Consider the following 22333-nt stretch of genomic DNA (forward strand, 5'->3'; position numbering starts at 1 on the left):
TTGTTGAAAGGACAAGATCTTACTTTTCCTCTTTTTCTTTTCCCCTGTCTCTTGTTTTCATTTTTACCTTTCTCCTCAGGATCTGGTTTGTTACCAGCATCTGTCAAAAGAGGTTTTGGATACCTGGTAGAAGATACTATTGAACAAATTTTTTTTCCTTCCATAATTTTGTATTCCAGTCTGTTTGTCATCCCCAAGAAAATGGGAGATTGGTGTCTGGTTATTGATGTTTTAGTCTCAGTTGTGTCATTGACTTCACACATTTTATCATGGAGTCTTTTACTCCCAGTCTATGGGTGAACAAGGTTGATGTCTCAGATGTTTAGCTTCACATTCCTATTTCTCATACGTCTAAGCCAGTGTTTCCCAAACTTTTCTAACTAGGGACCAGCTTATGTTTGTAATTTTTCATGAGGTCTGGCCTTTTCAAATACATAATCAGATAACTTGCTAAGACATGGCTAAATCTTAACATCAAGCTGGAAGCAATAGTTCTATCAATACATTATCAATTATAAAATATACAGGCGTTTTGTGGTACTGCTGTGTAAAAAGAACTAAAGGAAATTATATTTCATTGTTTTTTAATTTTTACATTAACAGTATATTTATTAATGCTCTTTTAAGAAATAACTTAATGAGAACGATGATACTGTTTTTCATCACACAGCAATTTTAAATCAGGAGGAAAAGAAGTCAGTTTGATCCTGAAATCTGGCTTGACATCTAATCTGTTCCTGTACTTGTTTTTTAAGAAAATAAACATTGAGAAGCCTGATTCGCATTTATAAATCATGACAAAGGGCATAAGAAATCTCCCTGCTTTTTCTGAAAAATTTGGATACTCAGCACAACAGCTCAGCCAAAAATTAATTAATGAGGTTTGACTAAAATGGTGTTTCAGGCAGTATCACAGGAAATTTCAGTAGCAAAATCAATTTCTGATTCATTGAGTTGTAATCCTTCCTTACTTTCCATGTCAACAGTAAAAGGGTTCCTGATCCACATTTTACAATTGTCAGTTTGAAGGAAAATATTTCTTCAAGCATGATTTTAGCCCCAAAAGATGCTCTTTGATTCATGAGGAAATCTCGACTAGAATATTACCTTCCTCTTGGTTTTATAATTCTATTAAAGTAGAGAAAGACTTATAATTTCTCTTCTTAACTTAATGTACACAAAAGGTAATTTTTTTTTATAGATGCTTTTCTCTTTTCCTGGACTTAAAAAATATTTATGTCAGCACCTTGTATGTTTAGATTTTGCACATTTAAGAAGCCAAAAATGTCACATAAATAGGCCAGTGTAATTAATCAATGCAAATTATGAAACCTGACTTTTAAGTTTAAATATTGCATCATTTGTTGATAGGGGATGTTGCTCCAAAAACAAGTTAATTTCAGTCTTCATTTTGATGAGTTTTTTTGAGACATTTCCTTCTGATAACCACTAAACTTTACAGTGTAATAGGAGATGCTCATGTTCACTTCCTAATTATTTACACAAAACAGTAAGGATTCTGGAATTCAGTGAACTAGATTTTATATAGTTTATGTATAAGACATATAAGAAAGAGTTTCTTCAATATTTTTTGCCATATCTACAATTCTTCACTTTACTATATTACTAGATAGGGATAGTAAATTCAACTAAAGTTCTTGTTTTTTATGAACACAAGATGTAATTATTTTTACTGTAGGAAGTATTAACATTTCACCAATAGTATGTGGATAACCTGTCTTGGCTATTAATTTTGAAATTTCATATGAAGCCATAACGAAATCTTCAATGGGAGATCTTGTGGAAAAAAAAGTGTGTGAACATATTCGTTAGGAAAAAAAAAACTTCCATTTTTCTTATTTGTGAAAAAATCTATTGTCTTACTTGAATATTCTGGATGTCTGATGTCCACGTGGTATTTCAGTTTCAGTGGTTTGAGGCTCTCATTTCATAATGTTCAACAACAAAGAACACGTAGTGGTAACTAGGCTGCATTTGTGCATCACTTGAGGTTTTTTGTGTGATGCATGATTCTTCAGTTATCTATCCTTACTGGAGAGGGGTTTTCTTAAAAATGAACAACTTAAAAATTTTTAATTAGTACAAACTAGGTTGCAAACAATTCTCTCTCTTCTCGGAACAAACTGATGCTTCTTGCACTGGCCACCAGCAACTTGTCTGCTGCCACCTGGCACTACATAAGTCTCGGATCATGCATGCCTGTCAATTTCTATTAACTGAGTAAGCAAATTTAACATATTTGGAATAAAATTCCTAAAACTTTGGTGTAGAAGAACCAGTTAACTTGAATGAACAAATGGTCCTCTTATGTGAGACAAAATACCTTCTTTGATCATACCTGTACACAGTGGAAGATTAACTTGGACTCAGCAGGAGACATGTCTAGCTAACATGTGGTTTAAATTTAAGGCATTTCACAAGAATCTCAAGGTTATCAACACCATAAAACCTAGTTTTAGGTTCTCTAAATTGCACTAAGTGAGAACACTTTAATTCCTGAGGGACTGAAGGCATAAAGATAACTGTCAACTTTTGAATTTTATAGTTTCATAGCCTTAGGTACAATCTTTCACTTTTCCTTCCTGTTATATTTGCTTAGTTGAAATACTGAGAAATCCAAGCTAGATAAAATGAAAATTTTAATGTATTTGAAAATGATAATTTTATTAGAATATATTTATATTAATTGGTTGAATTAGATTTTTCTTTAATATACAACAAGGGCTTGGAGAAAGTTTAAAAATGAAGGTTGGTAGTGAAAGGGTTAAAAATTTTTAATTTTCTGCAGACTGGCATTTTTTTCATGGATCAGTACAGGGTCACAGACCACACTTAGGGAAATGTTGGTGTAAGCTTTACTTTTAGTTTGTTGATTGAGGTAGTGTGTTTCAATTTTGCACTCTTTATGCACTTCATTGTCGACTTTATAATTTTCTGTTGGGTGGTCTGAGCTTTTACTTACCACATTCACAGCCTGGAACTGAGGTTTAGCCATTACATGGATGACTTGATTCTTTTGGCTCCATCCAAACAAAGCTTCTAAAATCATATCCTTTTCTTCTTTCAGGAGTCATCACATGTCGATTGGTTGGTCAAATTGGAGAAGTCTCATTTCACATTCACTCAGCATTTTAATCATATGATTGTTTTTCAATTCCAGTCTCAGCATGTGAGGGACATAGAGTGATTGGTTTCCAGTGCCATATCCTCTCCTTCTCTCACTGTATTGGAGGTTCTTTTCTCACTTTTGGGGATTAAGGCTTCCATGGAATCCCATGTCCCTTTAGGGTGGCCTCATAAGTGTCATCTTCAGTTGACTCTGTATGAATAGTGGAACCTTACTTGGGATCTCTTATACATTATCATCACATTCTTCCTTCCCTGCAGATTCACTCTACCTGATGGCTCAACAAAACCAACACCCTAGCAGGTGTTCCTCTTTCTTCTTTTTTTCCAAACCTTCAATTGTTTACAGATGCATTCATGATAATCACTTGCAACTCCTCTTCTTCACAAGATATTTTTCCTATTACACTCGCACAAAAGTTGGGACAGCTCATACATCTAGCATGTACTTCTTTGGACAGGGATTCTTGTCATCTTTTTCAGATCTCTTCTGGCCAAATATGACACCTGTCTCTCTCTATGGCTGTTTACTTCTATTGTTGTGTAGACTGGCATATATAATACCCAGTTTACTTTTGTTACACATTCTTTTTACCATCTGGTTGTCTTGTCTTCTTTGAATTATTTATTGACTGTCTCCTGTTGCCATTCTTCATACCCTTTACTGGCTCTTTTTGTGTCTATCTTTCTTTTACAGAGGGTCTATTCTACCTCTCAGGATCTTGCTGTGTGTCATGCAGTGCCTGTCAGGATATACTTTGGTTAAATCTGCAATGCAGCCATTCAGACATGAAACACACACTGATAAGAGGGAATGTTCCACAAGGATGCTAAAGGTTTCTTCTTCAGTGAATAAAGCCTAATCCAGACCATATACCAACTCATGTAATAGCACGAGTAAAACAATGTCTCGATTACTGCCAATTCTTCCAGTCCTGGATGGCTCTGCTTTTAAAATAGGGTCTTGTGGTCACCCAGTGCATAATCTTAAGGTGTTACATTCCTCCAAATTCCCCATTGTACTTTTACTCTCCTCTCTTCTTCTAGCAGAGCTTTTGCCACTTACCAGTTCCTTGCTACTGGGGTGGTGAACAAATGAGGCTTCCTCCTGAGCATTACCAGTTCCACTGAGTATGCAGTATGGCAGTGGTGTTTTAGTGTAGATAGTATGAATCCTTTTCCTGCCACAGTATGGATAAAAAATTCCAATTTCTGCTGGTTTCAGGAAAAAAAAATCAAACAGGCTAAATGATTCAACTTATCAGCACAAAGGCTTGTCTCAAAAGAAAGAAACATTACTGTTATATTTGCAAGTGGTTGTGAAAACCACTTGTGGGACACTCTGAGCTTTCGATTGGTTGTTCACATGTCATATATATAATTAAGTGCATGTAAGGGACTATTTACAAACCTCAAAGGAAGTGAGTGGAAAGGGGGCAGTGTGTTTCGTTTAACAAGTTAGTGATGTCTCATCATATAGAAAAAGTTAGGAGGTTCTTATTTTATATTCTAGCTTTAAATATCAGTAATTTTAGTTCCTATTCCATAAAGAACAATAGACTTTATATTTTGGCATCACAAACATCTGGTTTGAGCGAGTGCTGCATTCAAGATGGTATGTGACACACAAAAATTGATGTTTAGGTGTGTTTTTTAAATATTTACTTTTGAATTAAGATATCAAGTAATGTATAATTTGAATTATGGTATACAGTTTGATACCAAACATAATGACATAAATTCATAAAATAACAGTTCAATAAAATTTTGAACACAAGTCAATGAACACAATGACATGGCCCTTGACCCACTACCCTTAATAGTAAGGTTAAGCAGGTGCTGGGAAACCATCTTTCTCAGACACTAGATGGATTATGGAAAGGTTGTAAGGAGCACCAGTGTAGTTTGGACTAGGGTTGAGTGATTAATAGAATTTTCTAATCAATTAACCATTTGCTTTATTAGTTGATTATATTTGACTAATCAATTATTCACATACTAGAAAGATGAAAAACAACAACAAAACTACAAAAGTCATGCATCAATATTCATGGTGGGCAGAGTGTAGGTAGCTTACAATGGCAATATCTTAATTACTTAAACAGTTAGAGTAACTGAAAAGAGTAGTTATTAGAAACTCTGATTTCATTTAATCAATTATTTTCATGATTTGTGACACTAATTGATTAACCTGAATAAACTTCAAATGGTTAAAAAGAATTAAAATATCATGATGGCACAATATCAGTTATTGGATGGTTAGAATAATCTAAAACAATGGTATTTGGAAATACTAATTTCAATTCATTGTTTATTTTTGTTAAATTAATTAATTTGATCTTCATTTTAATTAATCATTTATTTTGTGTAACACTAATATATGTAATATATGCCCAAAGATAAACTGTTATGTTGATTAAATGAGTTAAATGATGAGCACTACTTCAGACAGCCTTACAACAGAGCTTTTTGCAATATGAAGAATGATACAGGGCTATTGTGAAAGTGCACAGTTATCAGATAGAGCATGACTAGATGTGGCAATTTAAACTGTAACAATGTGGTGAGGCTCTAAAATTACTTTAATGTAACATAAATGTTTCATGTTTTTCTGTAAATGTTAAAGATATTTCTAAATGTTTTCATGTATTTATTCTGAACACTTTCGTCCTGTATGTGTGTACAGTGTACTAAGAGTCAACATTTAGTAAGGTGGAATTTAACTTGGTTAATTATTATATATACAACTATGAATGGCTTATTTTATTAGTTAGTATAAAGGTGTTATATGTATAATCTTGTTAATGAAACAAATGGTATAAAACCCAGTATAGTATCAGTATGAATAATAATGATAGAATGGATGATAACCAACTATTTTCATAAAACCCCTTTCTTATGTTTGTTTAATTTTAAAATACTTGTTAGTGTTTTATAATGTTTTTATTTATATGCCCTAAGTATTTCAATATGCACTGTAATACCTCTAGCTTACTTTTATAGGTTTTTTTCACTTAATGCAAGGTACTTGATACTTTTCAAACATAACTTACTACTAGATGGACACCCTCCCCTTAAAACTAACTCCACCATAATATAGGACTGCAGGTGCAATGTGAGAGTGAAGGTCAATTCCGACTATTAAGTCAGAGTTGACAATAGATGGTTTTGACTAGTTGTTTTTCCTCAGAATCAAGAATGCCAAGCACAAATAGTACTTGCATAGCTTTATATGAAATCCAATAAATGAACAGCATTTAATTTGATCTCACAATACTGTTTCATAGTTTATCATATTATTTATGATGTCAAAATATTTGTATGCAACTTGTTTCATCATTTTCCATGTATTGTGTTTTGTTTGACGTCAAAATATTCTTATACTTTTTTCATGTAATTTTCTACCTGTGTAGAATATTCTCCTACTTTTTAAAATATATTTTGTACATACTTCTTTGGTGGTTCAATTTACAGACTTACAACACTAAAATCCAAGGTTCAATTCCCCATTGTGGACAAAGTGCATATAGTCCAATTTGTAGAGTTGTACCAAGAAAACAACAGCAATTCTGTTATATATCTGTAATGATATACTCTTGCAGTTGATCATTCTCTTTATTGTGTATTCACAACCTTTAAATTAATTATACTTTATTCTTATGTATGTATTTAGGTGATATTTTACATTTATTTTATTATTTTCTTTGTATTTAGGATGTTGAATTACAGAGAAGAAAAGAACTACAAAGGAAACTGGAGCTAGACCATGAGAAGAATAAAAATAAAAAGCGGAAAATCAAGTTATAACTTAAACTTAGATAATTATTATTGAAATACACAATTCTGCCTGTTTTGAAATTTGGTGGTTTTGAATTGTCTCAGGATGAAAATGAAGCTGTGTGTAGTACAGATATCTTTTAATAAAACAAACAAAACTAAAAATAAACAGTTGTTAATTTTCACAGTAGTGGTCAGATCTGCTTATTTGTTTTCAAAATATCTTGAAAGAATAATCATTTGTGAATTGTGTTAGTTCTAAGTAAATTTTTAAGAGAAATGTATACATTTTAAAGAAACTTTCAACACTGGATTGAGTCCACTGTGCTACTTTGGTTTGGCTTTACTCCATCATTGGATAAAAGTAAAACATTTTTAATTGTATCATAATAGTTTCATTAAGGAAAATGAAAACATTCCAGCATGAAGCCCATTTGTGACAGTTATTCCCTTGCTTTCTTGAATTATACATGTTACTGAATTTTTCACTATTGTCATAATTCTTTCTTTTAAAATGCCTGTAGGTTTGTCTGGAGTTTTTGATTAATTAAGGAGCATTGTTCAGCTTAACAGAATGTTTGTGTTAGTGCATTATTTGATGTTTTTTTTTTACACTGAAAATGTTAAGCTTTGTGACTGGCCTATCTCTCTGCTTTAATTATTTGATGGGTTTGTATACTGAAAGTCTTAAGCTTCATGACTGATCTATGTCTTTGGTTTCACTGCATTATTTGATGTGTTTTTACACTGAAAGGCGTAAGCTTCATGACTGGGCTGTCTCTGAAGCCTCATGTGGTTAACCACAATAAACATATGTTAATCACTTTATAAAAGTCATGTTCCATGTCCTGTGCTGCCTTTATAACTACTACTTAGTTATACTCCAGTTAGTAATGATGGTAAAACAGTTTGTGTGATTGTAACAGTTTCCACCATGATATACTTTGTTTTATCAAAAATTATGAATTTTTTACAGATCTTCCATTGTACGTGGATGTAAGCTCCACAAACTTTTTTTGATTAACAAAAGGTAAAATGTCCACAGGAGCTGCATCAGGTGACTTGAGAGGTTCATGGTTGAAATTGCCACTAGAATTTTTAAAATGTATGCAAGGAGTGGATTAAATAAAGGCTAAACTCCCTGGAAACTCTTGGGTTTTGTGCTTTGATCTTTTATTTTATTAAAAGAAAGTTTAATTATCATCAGTTTATTTAAATTTTTTTGCAGCATTGAACTATAAACAAATGTGCATGCTGTATTATGGTTAACCACTGGTGGCTAAACAGTATGTCTGAGTTGTTTATAATGCTAAAACTTGGATTCTGATACCAAGGTGGTCGAACACAAATAGCTCATTGTGTAGCTTGTGTTAGACACCAAATAAGCTAAATAATGGCCACACTGCTCCTAGTAGTTAAATGCAGCTGTTGTGATATCAGTTTCTTTAATCATCTTTCTTGTGAAAACAGACATGATTTTATCATGTGGCCTGGGAACTCATGAAATTTTAGTCTGAGAGCCTTCATCAACTTCAAATAATTGTTTATTATTCCAGTGGATTTGCTTAATGTCAATCCAGTAATAAATTTTTTTGTTGGAAGGTCCTTCTTTATAACTACAGCTTTTACTTTGCAGATTAGGTTGTTGCTCCAGATTTAATTCGGGTGTGGTTTCAGAGCCCAGTCTTGTTCTAAACACTGCTATGTGAGTTTTCTGCTTCTAAAGGCATTTTCTGAAAGAAAAAGAAACCAAAAAACGTATTCTTAGGAACTACAACTTCTAAAAGCCTTACCATATTATTTTGTAAAGGAATTTTGTGTGTGTTATAGTATATTTCTCTTCAATAAAAACATTTTGTGTATCTACAGTTGTGAGTCTACCCATAGTAGCATTATGCTCTTCAATGGATGAGTAAAAACCAAATACATTGTGCAAATGTGTCACTCGTGACACTATGGTTTGTACATGAGGTGGCATATCACTGCATTAACATGTACAAATCATTCAAATAAATTATCATTAACAGAGTTAAAGTTGCAGCGATCACAATGTGGGTACTGAGATGAGGTGAGGATGTCTCATATACATGAGTTTACTCTCATCTTAAGGTTACATCTTCCACATCATATTAAGATATTAAAACGTAATATATTTATCTGGGATGAAGAAAAATCGTATTACACCGAAATTTTAGTTACATACGTCATGATTAACCATTTTAATTCAAACATAAGTGTGCAAAACAGTTCCGTTTATATATGTATAACAAATTTTAAAGGTAACGATCTCAAAGTCGTAAGCTAGCCAGATATTTTAATTCAATAGCCCTAATGTCATAATTTCGCCAAGTAGTGTAATATACTGCAGTTTGCTATCAGAAGAAACCACAGAGTGTACCGTAAATAAATAGTTAAGAATAGTATGAACACAATATTGTTCCCCAGTGAGTGAAAGGTAAGTTTAAGGATTTACAACACTTTAATCCGGGTTTCGAATTAAGAACCAACCTTCCATAACTCAAAGATCCTTTAAATTTTTCTTGAATTCAGTATAAATATAAATAAACATTAATGCTGTTATAACCAAGGTGATTTTTTGTTCATTCACGAATAATGCCAAAATACCTATGGCATTCAAAATTCTATGACTTTGTACTCATTAACAGAAACAATATAACGCTTTATTTCCAGACACGTCTTAACTGAACGTCAAAAAAATATTATGAAATGTTATTGTTTTGTTGTTTAAAGATGTTTTCATCTTATATGTATTGCATAAGTAAAGAAATGCCGAATGTGTTTAATTTTATCAAAGTAGCTTATATATATAGGGAAATTTAGTTATTCTGTTAATAATATAGCTAACAACAAACAGCTGCAAAATAGTTTAATATTATATCGCTGGAGTTATATGTTGCAATATTATATATTTTTATAAAGCGGTACATAGCGTGTTTCAGAGAGGGCGCCAACGTTAGCAAAACGGACATGTCTAGAAAGCCAAATCAAAATAAAAGAAGGCCTACTGGAAGTTGAATTAAAAATTGTGGATATGAACCAGGTAAGAATACAAATGGACAAGGTCTTTAATGCAGTCAACAATAAGCTGTAAATGTGACGATAGTGTGCATATAAAATCGGAACATACACTTTGAGAAAAACTCCAGCCTATGATCAGTAATAGACTTGCTTACTTACTATAATCCTTAGTTTTATCATAAATTCATGTTTCCCTCACATATGGGGAATTAACCGATATAGTTTTTGGTGTTATCTCCGAGCGCTCGTTCTAATGTTTCTCACAAATTCACGTTCCAAGGTGGCCAGGAGGTTAGTGCGCTCGACTCGTTATCTGAGGGTCGCGGATTTGAATCCCCTTTACACCAAACATGCTGACTCTTTCAGCCGTGGGGGTGTTATAATGGTACGGCCAATTTCACTATTCGCTGGTAAAAGAGTAGCCCAAGAGTTGACGGTGAGTGGTGATCACTAGCTGCCTTCCAGCAGATATAACCACGAGACCAGTATTATATTTTATACTAAGCCATTATTTCATAATCAACAACAACAAAAAAAAGAGTGAACATTTCCTAGCTTTATTTTATCTTAACCCTTAATATATCATAAATTAAAACTAACATTATGTACCCCTATGGTATCACAGTGTTATTTATGAGGTTAAAAATTGATTCAGTGTGCGAATTTAATATGTTAACACAGCCTGGGGCATTCATGTTCGTACCATGTCACTACACTTAGGTCCACTAGAAAGTATACTATTTAACAATTAGCCTATAATTTTATATTTCAGAAAGAATCCTCCACATCAAGAACCATCGCGGTACAAATATAAAATTAGTATGATGTAAAGTTGTATGTATGGTTTATTTTATTCATTGATACAATAAGTGCAACCAATATCATAGCGATTTATCTAAGGGTAGGAGAATTATCTAATCCATTGACAGTTCATAACATATTATATATATATTTAGGTTAACTACTTAGGTTGTAAGATGTTATCTGTTCCATACACACTTCAATATCATTTCTTTGGACAGGGTCTGATATACGTTAAGGCCGGCTCGAGCCTAGGAATCGCAAGAACCTAGCGTTAGTTGTTACTTACCCATAATCGATGAGCTTTTCTTATCTATATTGACTCTTCAAAACGGATTCTCCATATTAAGAAACTACATCTTTTCTTCCTTTTTTATTACTTAGTGTTACTTAGGAGCGGTTCCTGAAATTTGACAAACAAAACCAAGTTGATGATGACTGAAGGTGAGAATTTTGACTTTGCACAGAGAAACTGTGTTTGTTTTTCTGAGTAAGCGTATTATGTTATTTATATAATATCCTATTCACATATTAAAAGTTAAAATAGAATATTACAATATCTAGGTAAAAAAATCTGTAGACAAAATAGAACTATGAGTGCCATAGAAATGTAAAAAAAAAGGTATAAAAATACCTAATACTGAAACATTAAATTAAAACGTAAATAAGAGAAAATCCTCAACAGCCACGGAACTTGAAACTCTTTTAATTATGATTAAAGTTATGTATGAGACCTTTTTTTCACTTTTATATTAGCAGAATCACGCCTGGGGTGCACGTAGAAAACTTGGCCCGGCATGGTCAGGTGGTTAGGGCGCTCGACTGGTAATCTGAGGGTCGCATGTTTGAGGCCCCGTCACCCAAAACATGCTCGCCCGTTGAGCTGTGGGGTTATTATTATTAGACGGTCAATCTCACTGTTCGTTGGTAAAAGAGTAGTCCAAGAGTTGGCGGTGAGTGGTGATGACTAGCTACCTTCTCTCTAGTTTTACACTGTTAAATTAGGGACCGCTAGCTTTACGCGAAATTTAAAAACAAAGAAACAAAGCGTATACCCGATTCGATTTTATTTCTCATTAGGATCTTTACTACGTTACCTTCATACTGAAATTCTTTTATGCGGGAGTAAATTAATCTATGGACCTCAGGAATGGTCAAATACATCACTCGAAAGGGTGTGATCTCCTTTGTCCAAAACTGTAATTAGATCTCAATCGATTCTTCAGAGAAAATAAGAAAATATTACGTTGACTATGTTATAAGTATAATATACAAATATATATATATACATGTTGTTATTATTATCAAGTATATATACTCTTAAAAAAAACAAACGCAAAAGGCAAAATTTGAGACAAATTGTTAACAAGTTTATTCCGGGTAGTTCTGTGTGACATGTGTGAAACTTTGCACATTCACTGCTAAACATCCAAAGTCTGCAAAGGCGAAGACAACGCTCACTAGTTGAAGTGTAACGTCACTCAACGTCAATAACGAGTATGTCCCCCGTGAGCATCAATAACTGCTTGGCATCTTCTGCCCATGGAAGCGATGAGATGACGAATCACATCTTGTGGAATGGCTGTCCACTCAGCCTGCAAAGCTGCTGCAAGCTGAGGTAGAGTCTGCGGTTGAGATTGTCGCCGTCGCAGACGTCGGTTTAACTCGTCCCAAAGATGTTCGATGGGGTTTAAATCTGGTGATCTGGAGGGCCAGGGAAGAACGTTGATGTTGTGGTGTCTCAAGAAGACAGTGGTGAGTCGGGCTGTGTGAGGATGGGCGTTGTCATGTTGAAAAACGTCGTTAACGTTCACCATGATGGGTTGCTCATGGGGGCCTAAGAATCTCGTAGACGGTTGCGTACGGTCTGATCGGAAATCCTACGCAGCCCTGGTATGGTTGAGGCAGTAGATGTCGCAGTGGTGGTCCTATCCTGAAGGTGACGTAACCGGATGTAGCGATCTTGTGTGGGCTTGGTCACACGAGGTCTGCCAGATCGTGGACGGTCACGAGTTGATCCTTGTTGTTGGTGACGATTCCATAGCCTTGTGATGGTGCTTGGGTGGACATTCACAGCTCTGGCAACATCTGATCAAGATTCGCCTGCTTCCAAGCGACCAATGGCGTTGTTGCGTTGTGCTTCAGTCAGTCTTGGCGTAACTGTATTGCGTGTCGGTGGCTTAACACTGAGCTATGGAAACCGAGAATCCGTCACTTTTATAGGGATTTTGCACATGTTGCACTTGCAGAACATGCAGATCTCTCAAACAAATTTATTGGACACGAATGCGTTTTGGCGAAAAATCCGATGTTTTCCTCCGTTTTCAAAGTGCACAACTTTTATTGTCATTTTGGTCTGACAATCAGTGCCTTAACACGTGTAACATCACATACTCTGAGCTTGTAACGTTCTTACATATATTTCTCTTTAAAATAAAAATATATCCCTTTTGCGTTTCTTTTTTTGAAGAGTATATTATTTAATTTGGTTCAGGTTGATGTATGGCATAGTAATCTGGATCTTCATATGACAACTTAGAGGTAAAACATTTTAAAAATAAGGCAGAAAATGAACCTAAACATTGATAGTATGTTATCATGAAGTACAATGAAACAGATTTATTAAGCGAGGTAGAAGTTAATGGCATATCAGAAAATTCCAGGAAGAAAACTTCTTCCCAAACTCTCCCATCTCCAAAAGTTCCTAGTTTTAGTGTACCAACAACAAATGCCATAGCCCAAAATATATACAACTCTAAAAAAACAACTTCACATTGATAGTAGGTATGTCCTCTGAGTGGTCAACATAACATTATTGCCCTAAAAAGTTTCTGAGTGGAGTTTTGAAAGTTCCCCATACTTATAAAAGGGTCTCCAAGCTTATTCAGTGTAGTAGTTTGTCTGTGATAAGGATTTTATATGTGTTAGATTGATGAATACAAAGCGAGGACGGTCGTTGTCGTCTTTTAAAAGACTACAGAGGTACAACAGTACCACTTGAATGACCAACAAACATTCGTTTTTAGGATCTCGTTTCTGTGTTGCAGATCAGTTAGAACACATTTCTTAATAAGATACAACTAGAGATCAATATATTTATCACATCAGATCCCAGATTATTAGAGAACCATCCTGGTATATCAGCTCAGTGCTGTCTCCACACGGAATGACGACGAAAACCATCACGAAGTCCTAAACAAATTGTAGATTAATTAGCAAAGAGAACTAAAACTCAATCTAAAAAATTTCGTCTGAGATGGTTCTGACTTCAACGTACTCGGGGTTGTTAAACTTGTTAATGAGATAGGATAACGCAGTAATAAGTTCTCATCTTTGTTAGACGTAACTTGTGCAGACTCACAACATCACAACTTGGCTAGACGTAACTTGTTCAAACTCATAGCATTGCATTGCAAAGTCAGGTTACCAACAAAAATGTCCTGAGGTTATTTTATAAATAACAGCCTTTTACTTCATATGCTTTTTGGCGGTGTTGATTGTTTATGTTGGACTCCGTTTTGAAACACTGTAAAGCCAATAGCGATGTACTTATAAATATCATTAGTTCCAACATGCCGACGGCTCTGTTAGCCTTGTTTTGTCTGAAGTGATGTCGATGAGCCATTTTTCAACGCATAAAGAATTCACGAATGAAACTGTGAATGAAACGCCCAGTTATAACATAATTCTGAAAGCTCTCTGACTTCTGCCAATGTGAAATTCAACCAATAATTTAAACCTGATAACACTAAGAGACACGTGAAACGCATCCACAACTAACCACAACAACATGTCAGAAAACTACTATTCAGTTCAAATAAATGTTCGTTATTTTCATGTTCACAAATATCTTAGATTCTTTTTTTTTTGTTCAACATGTCAGAAATGAAAATATAATGATTCAAAGTGGTAGAAGATACTTAAAGGAGTAAACATTTTAAAATTAGATTTTATAATTAAAGGTTATTAAATCTAGTCAAAATAAAAAATTATCGTTCGTTTTAGAAAAAAGCTTCATTGAGCTATCTGTTCTCTCCACCGCGGTAAATCAAACTCCGGATTTGAGCCATATAAGTCTTCTGTAAACTTATCGCTATCTCATTTGGAGACAAAAACCAAATGCAAAAATATTTAATCCCCGGTCTTTAGATTTACAATGCTAAAATCACGGGTTCGAGTCTGGTGGGTGGACACAGCAGATATCCGAATGTAGTTTTGCTATAAGAAAACACAAAAAATATTTTAAAATAATAAAAAAGTTTTGTTATGATAAACGCATAATTTTGAAAAACACTGAAAAAAAGCAAAAAGGACCTGTTAGATTGTAGCATAAATATAGTGTTTAAAAACATCACAAAAATATTTCACAAATTAATATGGGTTAATACGTAAAAAGAGTATTGTCATTAATTAAAATGTAATTAGAAAAATTAAAACAAGAGCTTGAAATCGAATGATAGCATTAGAAACGGTGCATGTCAAAAATCATATCTGTTATTATAAATTTATGAATGATTTGAATGTCAATATCATTGATTCGAAAGGATTTGTTCTGAAAAATGTATAATATACAAAAAGTAACTTGTTTGAAACAGAAGAAATAACCAATTTGTTATTGTTTTCGCTATGACACATACACGTATATATATATATAATTTGATTCAAACTCTTTAAACAAGTTTTGTTTGTTACAGATTTTCGCGCAGTGCTACACAAAAACTATTCGCGCATGGCTAACTCAAATTTTGAACTGAGGGAAAAGAGCTATTCAACAACATCAACTAGCAATTATAGTGGATTTTGAGTGCAACTTTTGTTTTTCTTTTACCGCAAAAGACGCGAAACCAGGACTGTTCGTTTGTTTGTTTGTTTTGAATTTCGTGCAAAGCTACTCCGAGGCTATCTGCGCTAGCCGTCCGTAATTTAGCAGTGTAAGACTAGAGGGAAAACAGCTAGTCATCACCACCCACCGATGAAGGTTTGAACCCGTGACCCTCGGATTACGAGTCGAGTGCCTAAACCCGGACTGATCCATAGCTTAATGAGTTAATCAGTAAGGCACGTCCGAAACCATGAAGGGTATTTTATAAGAGAAAATATAAAATTTAAAAATTAACAAAAAATATGTACAATAATGAAATAATATTGAGAAGTTAGTAATAGTAACATATAAAAGAACATTTCGGTTAATGTTTGTTTTTAACTTCAAAACTATATAGTAATCTACTTGTGCTGTGTTCAACCCAAAGGTTGATCTCTGCAGTAAATTGAACTCTTAATGTTTTCGCTAAGAGCATCTTAATTAACACTTAATCCATTATTTTAGCAAATTAATGCAAAATTTGACATGATATGGTAAAGTTTATAAGAATGAAAATGAGTATTTGATGCTATTAGTAACTTTGTTGTTTGATTGTATCTTTCTAACTACCCATGGCTATCTTTACTGCGACCAATACGGGTATCGAAATCTGCTTTACAACATTATATATCTTCAAACTTATTGCTGAACCATTGATGGAGGGCAGCTATTAGTTTATTTGTTTGTTTTTCAATTTCGCGCTAAGTTACACGAGAGCTATTTGCGCCAGCCGTCCCTAATTTTGCAATGTAAAACTAAAGGGAAAGCAGCTAGTCATCACCACCAAAGGAAATTAAAAAATAATAATTAACTCAACATCACAGAATGATCAAGAGCTCAAATAATCTGTTAATTTGCTACGATTCAATCACTGAAAAATTCTTGATACTGTTCAAGTGCAGCAGAAAACCTAATAAAAACTTTAGAAGACAACTGTTTGCCTGTTGTCAAGCGCAAAGCTACACAATGGGCTATATGTGCTCTGCCCACCGTGAGTATTTAAACTCAAGATTTAGTGTTATAATTTCTCAGACATACCGCTGAGGATTCTTAGAAAACTTGGCCCAACATAGCCATGTGGTTAAGGTACTCGACTCGTAATCTGAAAGTCGCGGGTTCGAATCACCGTCGCACCAAACATGCTCGCCCTCCCAGCCGTGGGGGCGTTATAATGTGACCATCAATCCTACTATTCGTTGGTGGAAGAGTAGCCTAAGAATTGGCGGTGGGTGGTAATGACTAGCTGCCTTCCCTTCAGTCTTACACTGATAAATTAGGGGCAGCTAGCGCAAATAGCCCTCATGTAGCTTTGTGTGAAATTCAAAACAAATCAAACAAATCTTAGAAAAGACCACGAAATACTGATAAGTTTCAAAAACGCTGTGGGGGCAACAAATCGAAAATCTTTCTTTATGTTTCATTCTTCATGTTATCACTAATGGTTATTTACCAACTAAATAGCGTTTAGTAGAATTATGCACCCTATTACCAAATAACATCAACTAAAAGATACTGAAAAACTTATTCCGATTACTGTCAGGATACGACTGCACATCAGGAAATAATAACTTATCCGAATCTTTTCAATAAAAAGTGTTTGTTGGCGAATTGACAAAAAACGTCGTCTACACAAACACGGAAAGTATTATAGAGAGATCCCCAGCTGGTACAGCGGTAAGTCTAAGAATTTACAACGCTAAAATTAGGGGTTTGATCGGTGGACTCAGCAAATAACTCGATGTGGCTTTGCTATAAGAAAATACACATTACGATGAGGATAAAATTCAAGAACTTTACAGTCAGAAACATCGGCGCTACTGGAAAAATCGAAGACATCATGATCATTTTGAAACTTTATTCCATTCAATGACAGTGAACAAGATTTGATATTAAAGTAGAAATAATTTTGTTACATATGGATCGTAGACGAGGTACTTATGGATATACATTACTTTTTAAATGAAGGTGAGAGAATGAAGAAAGTAATGCTTATTTTCTATATTACGTTGTTGTAACACGTTGGACCGGGATGGCCAGGTGGATTAAGGTGCTCGACTCGTAATCCGAGAGTCGCGGGTTCGAATTTCCGTCGCACCAAACATGCTGGCTCTTTCAGCCGTGGAGACGTTATAATGTGACGGTCAATCCCACTATTTGTTGGTAAAAGAGTAGCCCAAGAATTGGCGGTGGGATGACTATTTATGTTTATTTTCTTTGAATCTTGTTTTCATTTTTCTACTTGTTTCTCCAATAAAGAAGTCGTGGCAGTTATCACATTGTATTTTATAAATAATGTTGGTGTTGTGTTTGTCAGTGTAGTTTTTACATAGTATAGACCTCAGTTTTGTGCTTGGATTTCTAATGCATTTGGTATTAACTGGAATGTCATATTTTGTTACTAGTTTCTGCCAAATGTTGGTTATTTTTCTGCTGATGTCGAGAATATACGTTATGCAGCAGTATATGGTTTCGTGATTTTTTAAATCATGGGGTATATTTACTTTTGTTAGTTGATTTTGCTCTTTGTCAGGGTGTGTGCGTATACCCTCGTGTAGTTTTGCGCGAAATAAAAAAAAAGTAAAATGTTAGTGAGTACACAGTTGAATATTTCCATATTTTATTATTTATTCAGTATTTGGAAAGTGTTGTCGATCTCAATAAATGATCGGAGTTTTCGCCAATATGATGTCTTTATTCAATAAAATTCGATGTTAATGTAGTTTACAAACAGACATCAAAGTGATTTTATGACTGGCCTTAACACCATTTCACAAGGACTAGGAAAATAGTTTAAAACTTCGACGAATATCATAGAACTTTCTCTAAGTCATATGATATTGTTACCTATAGACTTGTCTCGGGAATAGCCAAAATTTGTTTATTTGTTGTTAAGTGCAAAGCTGCACAATGGGCTATCTGTGTTGTGCCGATTGAATCCCTGATCTTTAGCGTTATAAGCCCTTGAGCTAACTGCTGCACCGTCTGGGCAGTTACTTTGATTGAAATATTTCATACATAACTGCTTTGTTTATAAATTACCTTACAAAACACACAGACACACACACACAGACACACACACAATGCACGTGTACTTGAATCCGAGTTGCTTTATTTTGTTTTAATAATCAGATGGGGAAATAATTTTAAAACTTACTTAAGGGTTTTCCATCCTGCATTATTTATAATTCTTTCAAAAACAAACTAACACTTAATAATCGGGCGGGCTGTGTTCAAAAGTGTACACAGTTGCGAGATTTAACGTATTAAGCCTTTTTTAAGTGAAAGACGAAAAGGCTATAATTCCTTTTTTTAGAGCAAGCCGTTAATCTGATGCTAATATTGATAATTTATGAAATAAGTTAGAAAATGTTAACCATCGCACCACGGATAACAGGCGTAACATTTTCAAGGCGGATGCTAGTTCTTGTGGCTAGCCAGCTAATGTCATTCAAGAACCACATAGGCTCACATATTTTTCTCTTTACTTTTCATAATTAGCATGCATAAGTAAAAAGGAGTAGGCGGAGCTGTAGTCACCCTTCTCATTCATCTTAGCCTTATTAAAGTATGTCGTAATTACTTCAAGCGATAGCCTGTTCACGGTGTCTTGGTAAGTTGTGGAGTATAAAACCAGTTCCGGCACTATAAAACCATGGTTGTACAAAGCGTAATAAGAAACAAAAGACGTTTTCCTAGCATATCTGATGAACAAAACCAGTTTGACAACGATCTGATTGATTATCCAAGGATATTTCTAACTCCTGTCGTCATCTTGATTTATTGCCAGACGAACCTATAATATTCTTCAAAATAACTCTTTCATTAAATAGCAATTTTCCATCTAGCAACTTGCACCCCCTCGAGGCTCATACTTGTAACCTAGCCAGTTCCTGAAAGCGGGCTTGGTATTATCACTTTTGAAGCTCGTAAATAAAGACTAGATTTCCTACTGAAACATTACTTGGTATTTCTAGTCTTGTGGGAACATCTAGGCATCAGTTCTTATAATGGTTTAAAAAAGAACCTTTACATGTTAGTTTAAGCAGTACTTACTGATTGATTAATTAAGTACAAAATAAATAGACATTTAGAAATCTTTGTTACAGTAAAACTGGTGTTTCTAATAATTAGTTTTTAGATAGATTTTTTTTAGTGCCACTCTCAAATTCGTTATTTTTATAATGTACAGAGAAATGTGCGGTCGGTTCCCCAGTAATCAGGGGTTCTGTTCCCCGTGGTGGACATAACACAGATAGCTTACTATGTAGCTTTGATCTTAACCGAAACAAACAAAAATCTTGAGAAATATGCAACAGATGAACTCCATTTATTACAAACTGAGTGTTTGTAGAAACATTGAATTTCTTCACGTGTAAAATATAGCAACACGAAATTTAATATGTATGAAACAATTAAAGTAAATTACCTACACCTTTAGAAACAAAATTTAATTTGGACCGAAATCGTATGGAGTGCAATATGATTTTTTGCTCAACAATGTAGCAGTGCAATATAACAATGTATAACTCTATATTAACTATTTATACTTAATAGTATGATGATAAATTATTTTTACTGTTGCTGTGTGATGAGCATGTACAGAAGTTAAACACACATTAGTCAATATATAGAACATTTAACATGATTAAACCAACAATCGCACTACACTAGACATTTTTACGGAATTTTTTATCAAGCTGTTCGGGAGTACTTTTGAAGTAAAGTTATATTTAGCATTTTATTTAGTACATTTTCCAATGATGTTTCATTTTATTTTCGAGTTTGATGTCTTCGATTATAATCAAGATATTTGTCCACTGGTTAAGTACACAGAGTAAATTAAGCGATGTTTGTATTGGTATAAAATACACATGTTTACACGAATTCACAAAACATTTGCTGATACTATGTATACAGCTAGAATTAACTGAGTTGAAGATATTGCCAACAGCGATCGCACCTAACTCATGAATCAATTCACTCTATTCGTTATGAATTTTTGTTATGACAGTAAAATTTCATTGATAGACCTCTATATTAAATTAGGAATATTAATTACTAAATTGGGTCCTAGTTCTGATTTATATACGTAACTTGCTTTGATCAGAAATTAATAGTAAAGGCTTAAGGTATTACAATACTGTTGTAACGGTTTCTATTGTTGATTTTGTTCTTTTGGATTATTCAGTAAAATTGTTTGTTTGTTTTTGAATTTCGCGCAAAGATACTCGAGGGCTATCTGCGCTTCAGCAAAATAAATATATAAAAATAATGTTTGTTTGCTATACATCAAAAAGCTATATAACAGATTATCTGCACTGTGCCAATCACGGGTATCGAAACTAAATTTTTAGCAAAAATAAAGTCCAGACCATTTAACTTTACAAATAAGGCTAGACACTTGCTATAAATATTCTCGTACATCTAGTTCCTCGCTAAAACCCAGTCTTTATATTCGTGAAATTGAAGTGAAAACCAAAACGCACAACAAGCTTGCTAAGTCAGTAATCAATAGTCCACTGTACCAGACTCAATATTATATTCTAGTTTCACATAGCTTGCATTTTGTTACGTTTAAACCGCTGCCTTCTTGATCTTCAGCTATGTGTTTATCATGTGAAGTAAAATCTCACTCAAGCCGAAAGAAATAAGTTCGTCAAAAAAAAAAGAAGCTTGGAGCAACATAATTTTTTCCTAGGTAATTATTAGAGCACACAAGGCAAATATTTTCGAGGTACTCTTGAAATAAATAAAAAAATTGGCTAAATCTAAAAGTAACAGTATCTAAAGTTGTCACAAAAAGACTTTTTTGTAGCCAATTGAGACATATGCTGAGTTACTAACAAACGTTTAAAGTTTCACGTGATTTCAAATATTCGCCCAAAATAGCCACCTGAGAACAGTTTGAAGAATGACTGGAAAAAATTTAAATGCTCTGTATTTGTGAACATTGTCTTGTGTATTTAAAGAAGTTTTTTCTTTCGAAAGTATAAGACAAAACGTATGGTTGTATTTTCCTGCTACTGCACAATATTATGATTTCTTTACTGATGTTATTATTTAGTTAATTTGGGCCAATGTTGATACTCAGGTTGATAATATCAGAAGGATAAATAGATTTGGTTTTATTGATCATACGTATAGAATTTAAGATCTTAATAAGAACAAACTATTCATAGATCTCCGTTAACTTAAAAAGTTTGGGAATATAGCTTGGGAAGGAAGGATGCTAAATGGAGTCACACATATATTAAAAGAAAAATATTATAGGCACGTATTTTGTACATAGGATGGTTGTGAGACGAAGCAAGGCATTGAGTATTATTGAATATGAAAGTACAAAGTTGACGTTATTGGAAGTAATGTCTATTCAATATAAATTGGTTACAGAAAATTATAAATTATAACCAATCTAACAAAGTTTTTCCCTCTAAGTTTAAATTCGGCAAAAATAAAGTAGAGGTACTTAATCAATAGACAATCTTTCGGAAGAGTACAATGAGCATCTATTAGATCCTAATTTTGCACGTGACACTGACTAGAGAACCACTCTTATAAAAGTACAGTCATCAGTATGATTGTAATATTGTTAAGTTCAATTATATTAATTTAAGGAAGAAGAGAGAATGAAACGAAACCTGAATGACAAGGTAGGCTTAGAAACAATAATTTCCTTTCGTCCTCTGGATAAATCAACATTGTATATAC

The 22333-nt window shown here is 33.9% G+C and overlaps 1 protein-coding gene and 1 long non-coding RNA gene across 10 annotated transcripts in view; one reads left to right on the plus strand and one right to left on the minus strand.

The window, feature by feature from the left end:
* Positions 1–7111, plus strand: part of LOC143249169 (non-homologous end-joining factor 1-like) — a 45835-nt gene extending 38724 nt beyond the window's left edge. For all 7 annotated transcript variants that reach the window (XR_013027612.1, XM_076498621.1, XM_076498618.1 and 4 more), the window contains one exon: positions 6862–7111. Coding sequence is in view for 6 of the 7 variants with exons in the window: in XM_076498621.1 (XP_076354736.1) it covers positions 6862–6954 (93 nt within the window). In the remaining variant the exon portion in view is untranslated. The remainder of the gene's footprint in view (positions 1–6861) is intronic.
* A 1339-nt stretch (positions 7112–8450) lies between these two features.
* The window catches only part of LOC143249170 (uncharacterized), a 43553-nt gene continuing 29670 nt past the window's right edge, over positions 8451–22333 (minus strand). For all 3 annotated transcript variants that reach the window (XR_013027614.1, XR_013027615.1, XR_013027613.1), the window contains 2 exons: positions 11054–11167; positions 8451–8657 (listed from right to left, as the gene is read on the minus strand). This is a non-coding gene — a long non-coding RNA (uncharacterized LOC143249170). The remainder of the gene's footprint in view (positions 8658–11053; positions 11168–22333) is intronic.

The sequence above is a fragment of the Tachypleus tridentatus genome, chromosome 4 (assembly GCF_004210375.1).
Source record: "Tachypleus tridentatus isolate NWPU-2018 chromosome 4, ASM421037v1, whole genome shotgun sequence".
Classification (NCBI taxonomy): domain Eukaryota; kingdom Metazoa; phylum Arthropoda; class Merostomata; order Xiphosura; family Limulidae; genus Tachypleus; species Tachypleus tridentatus.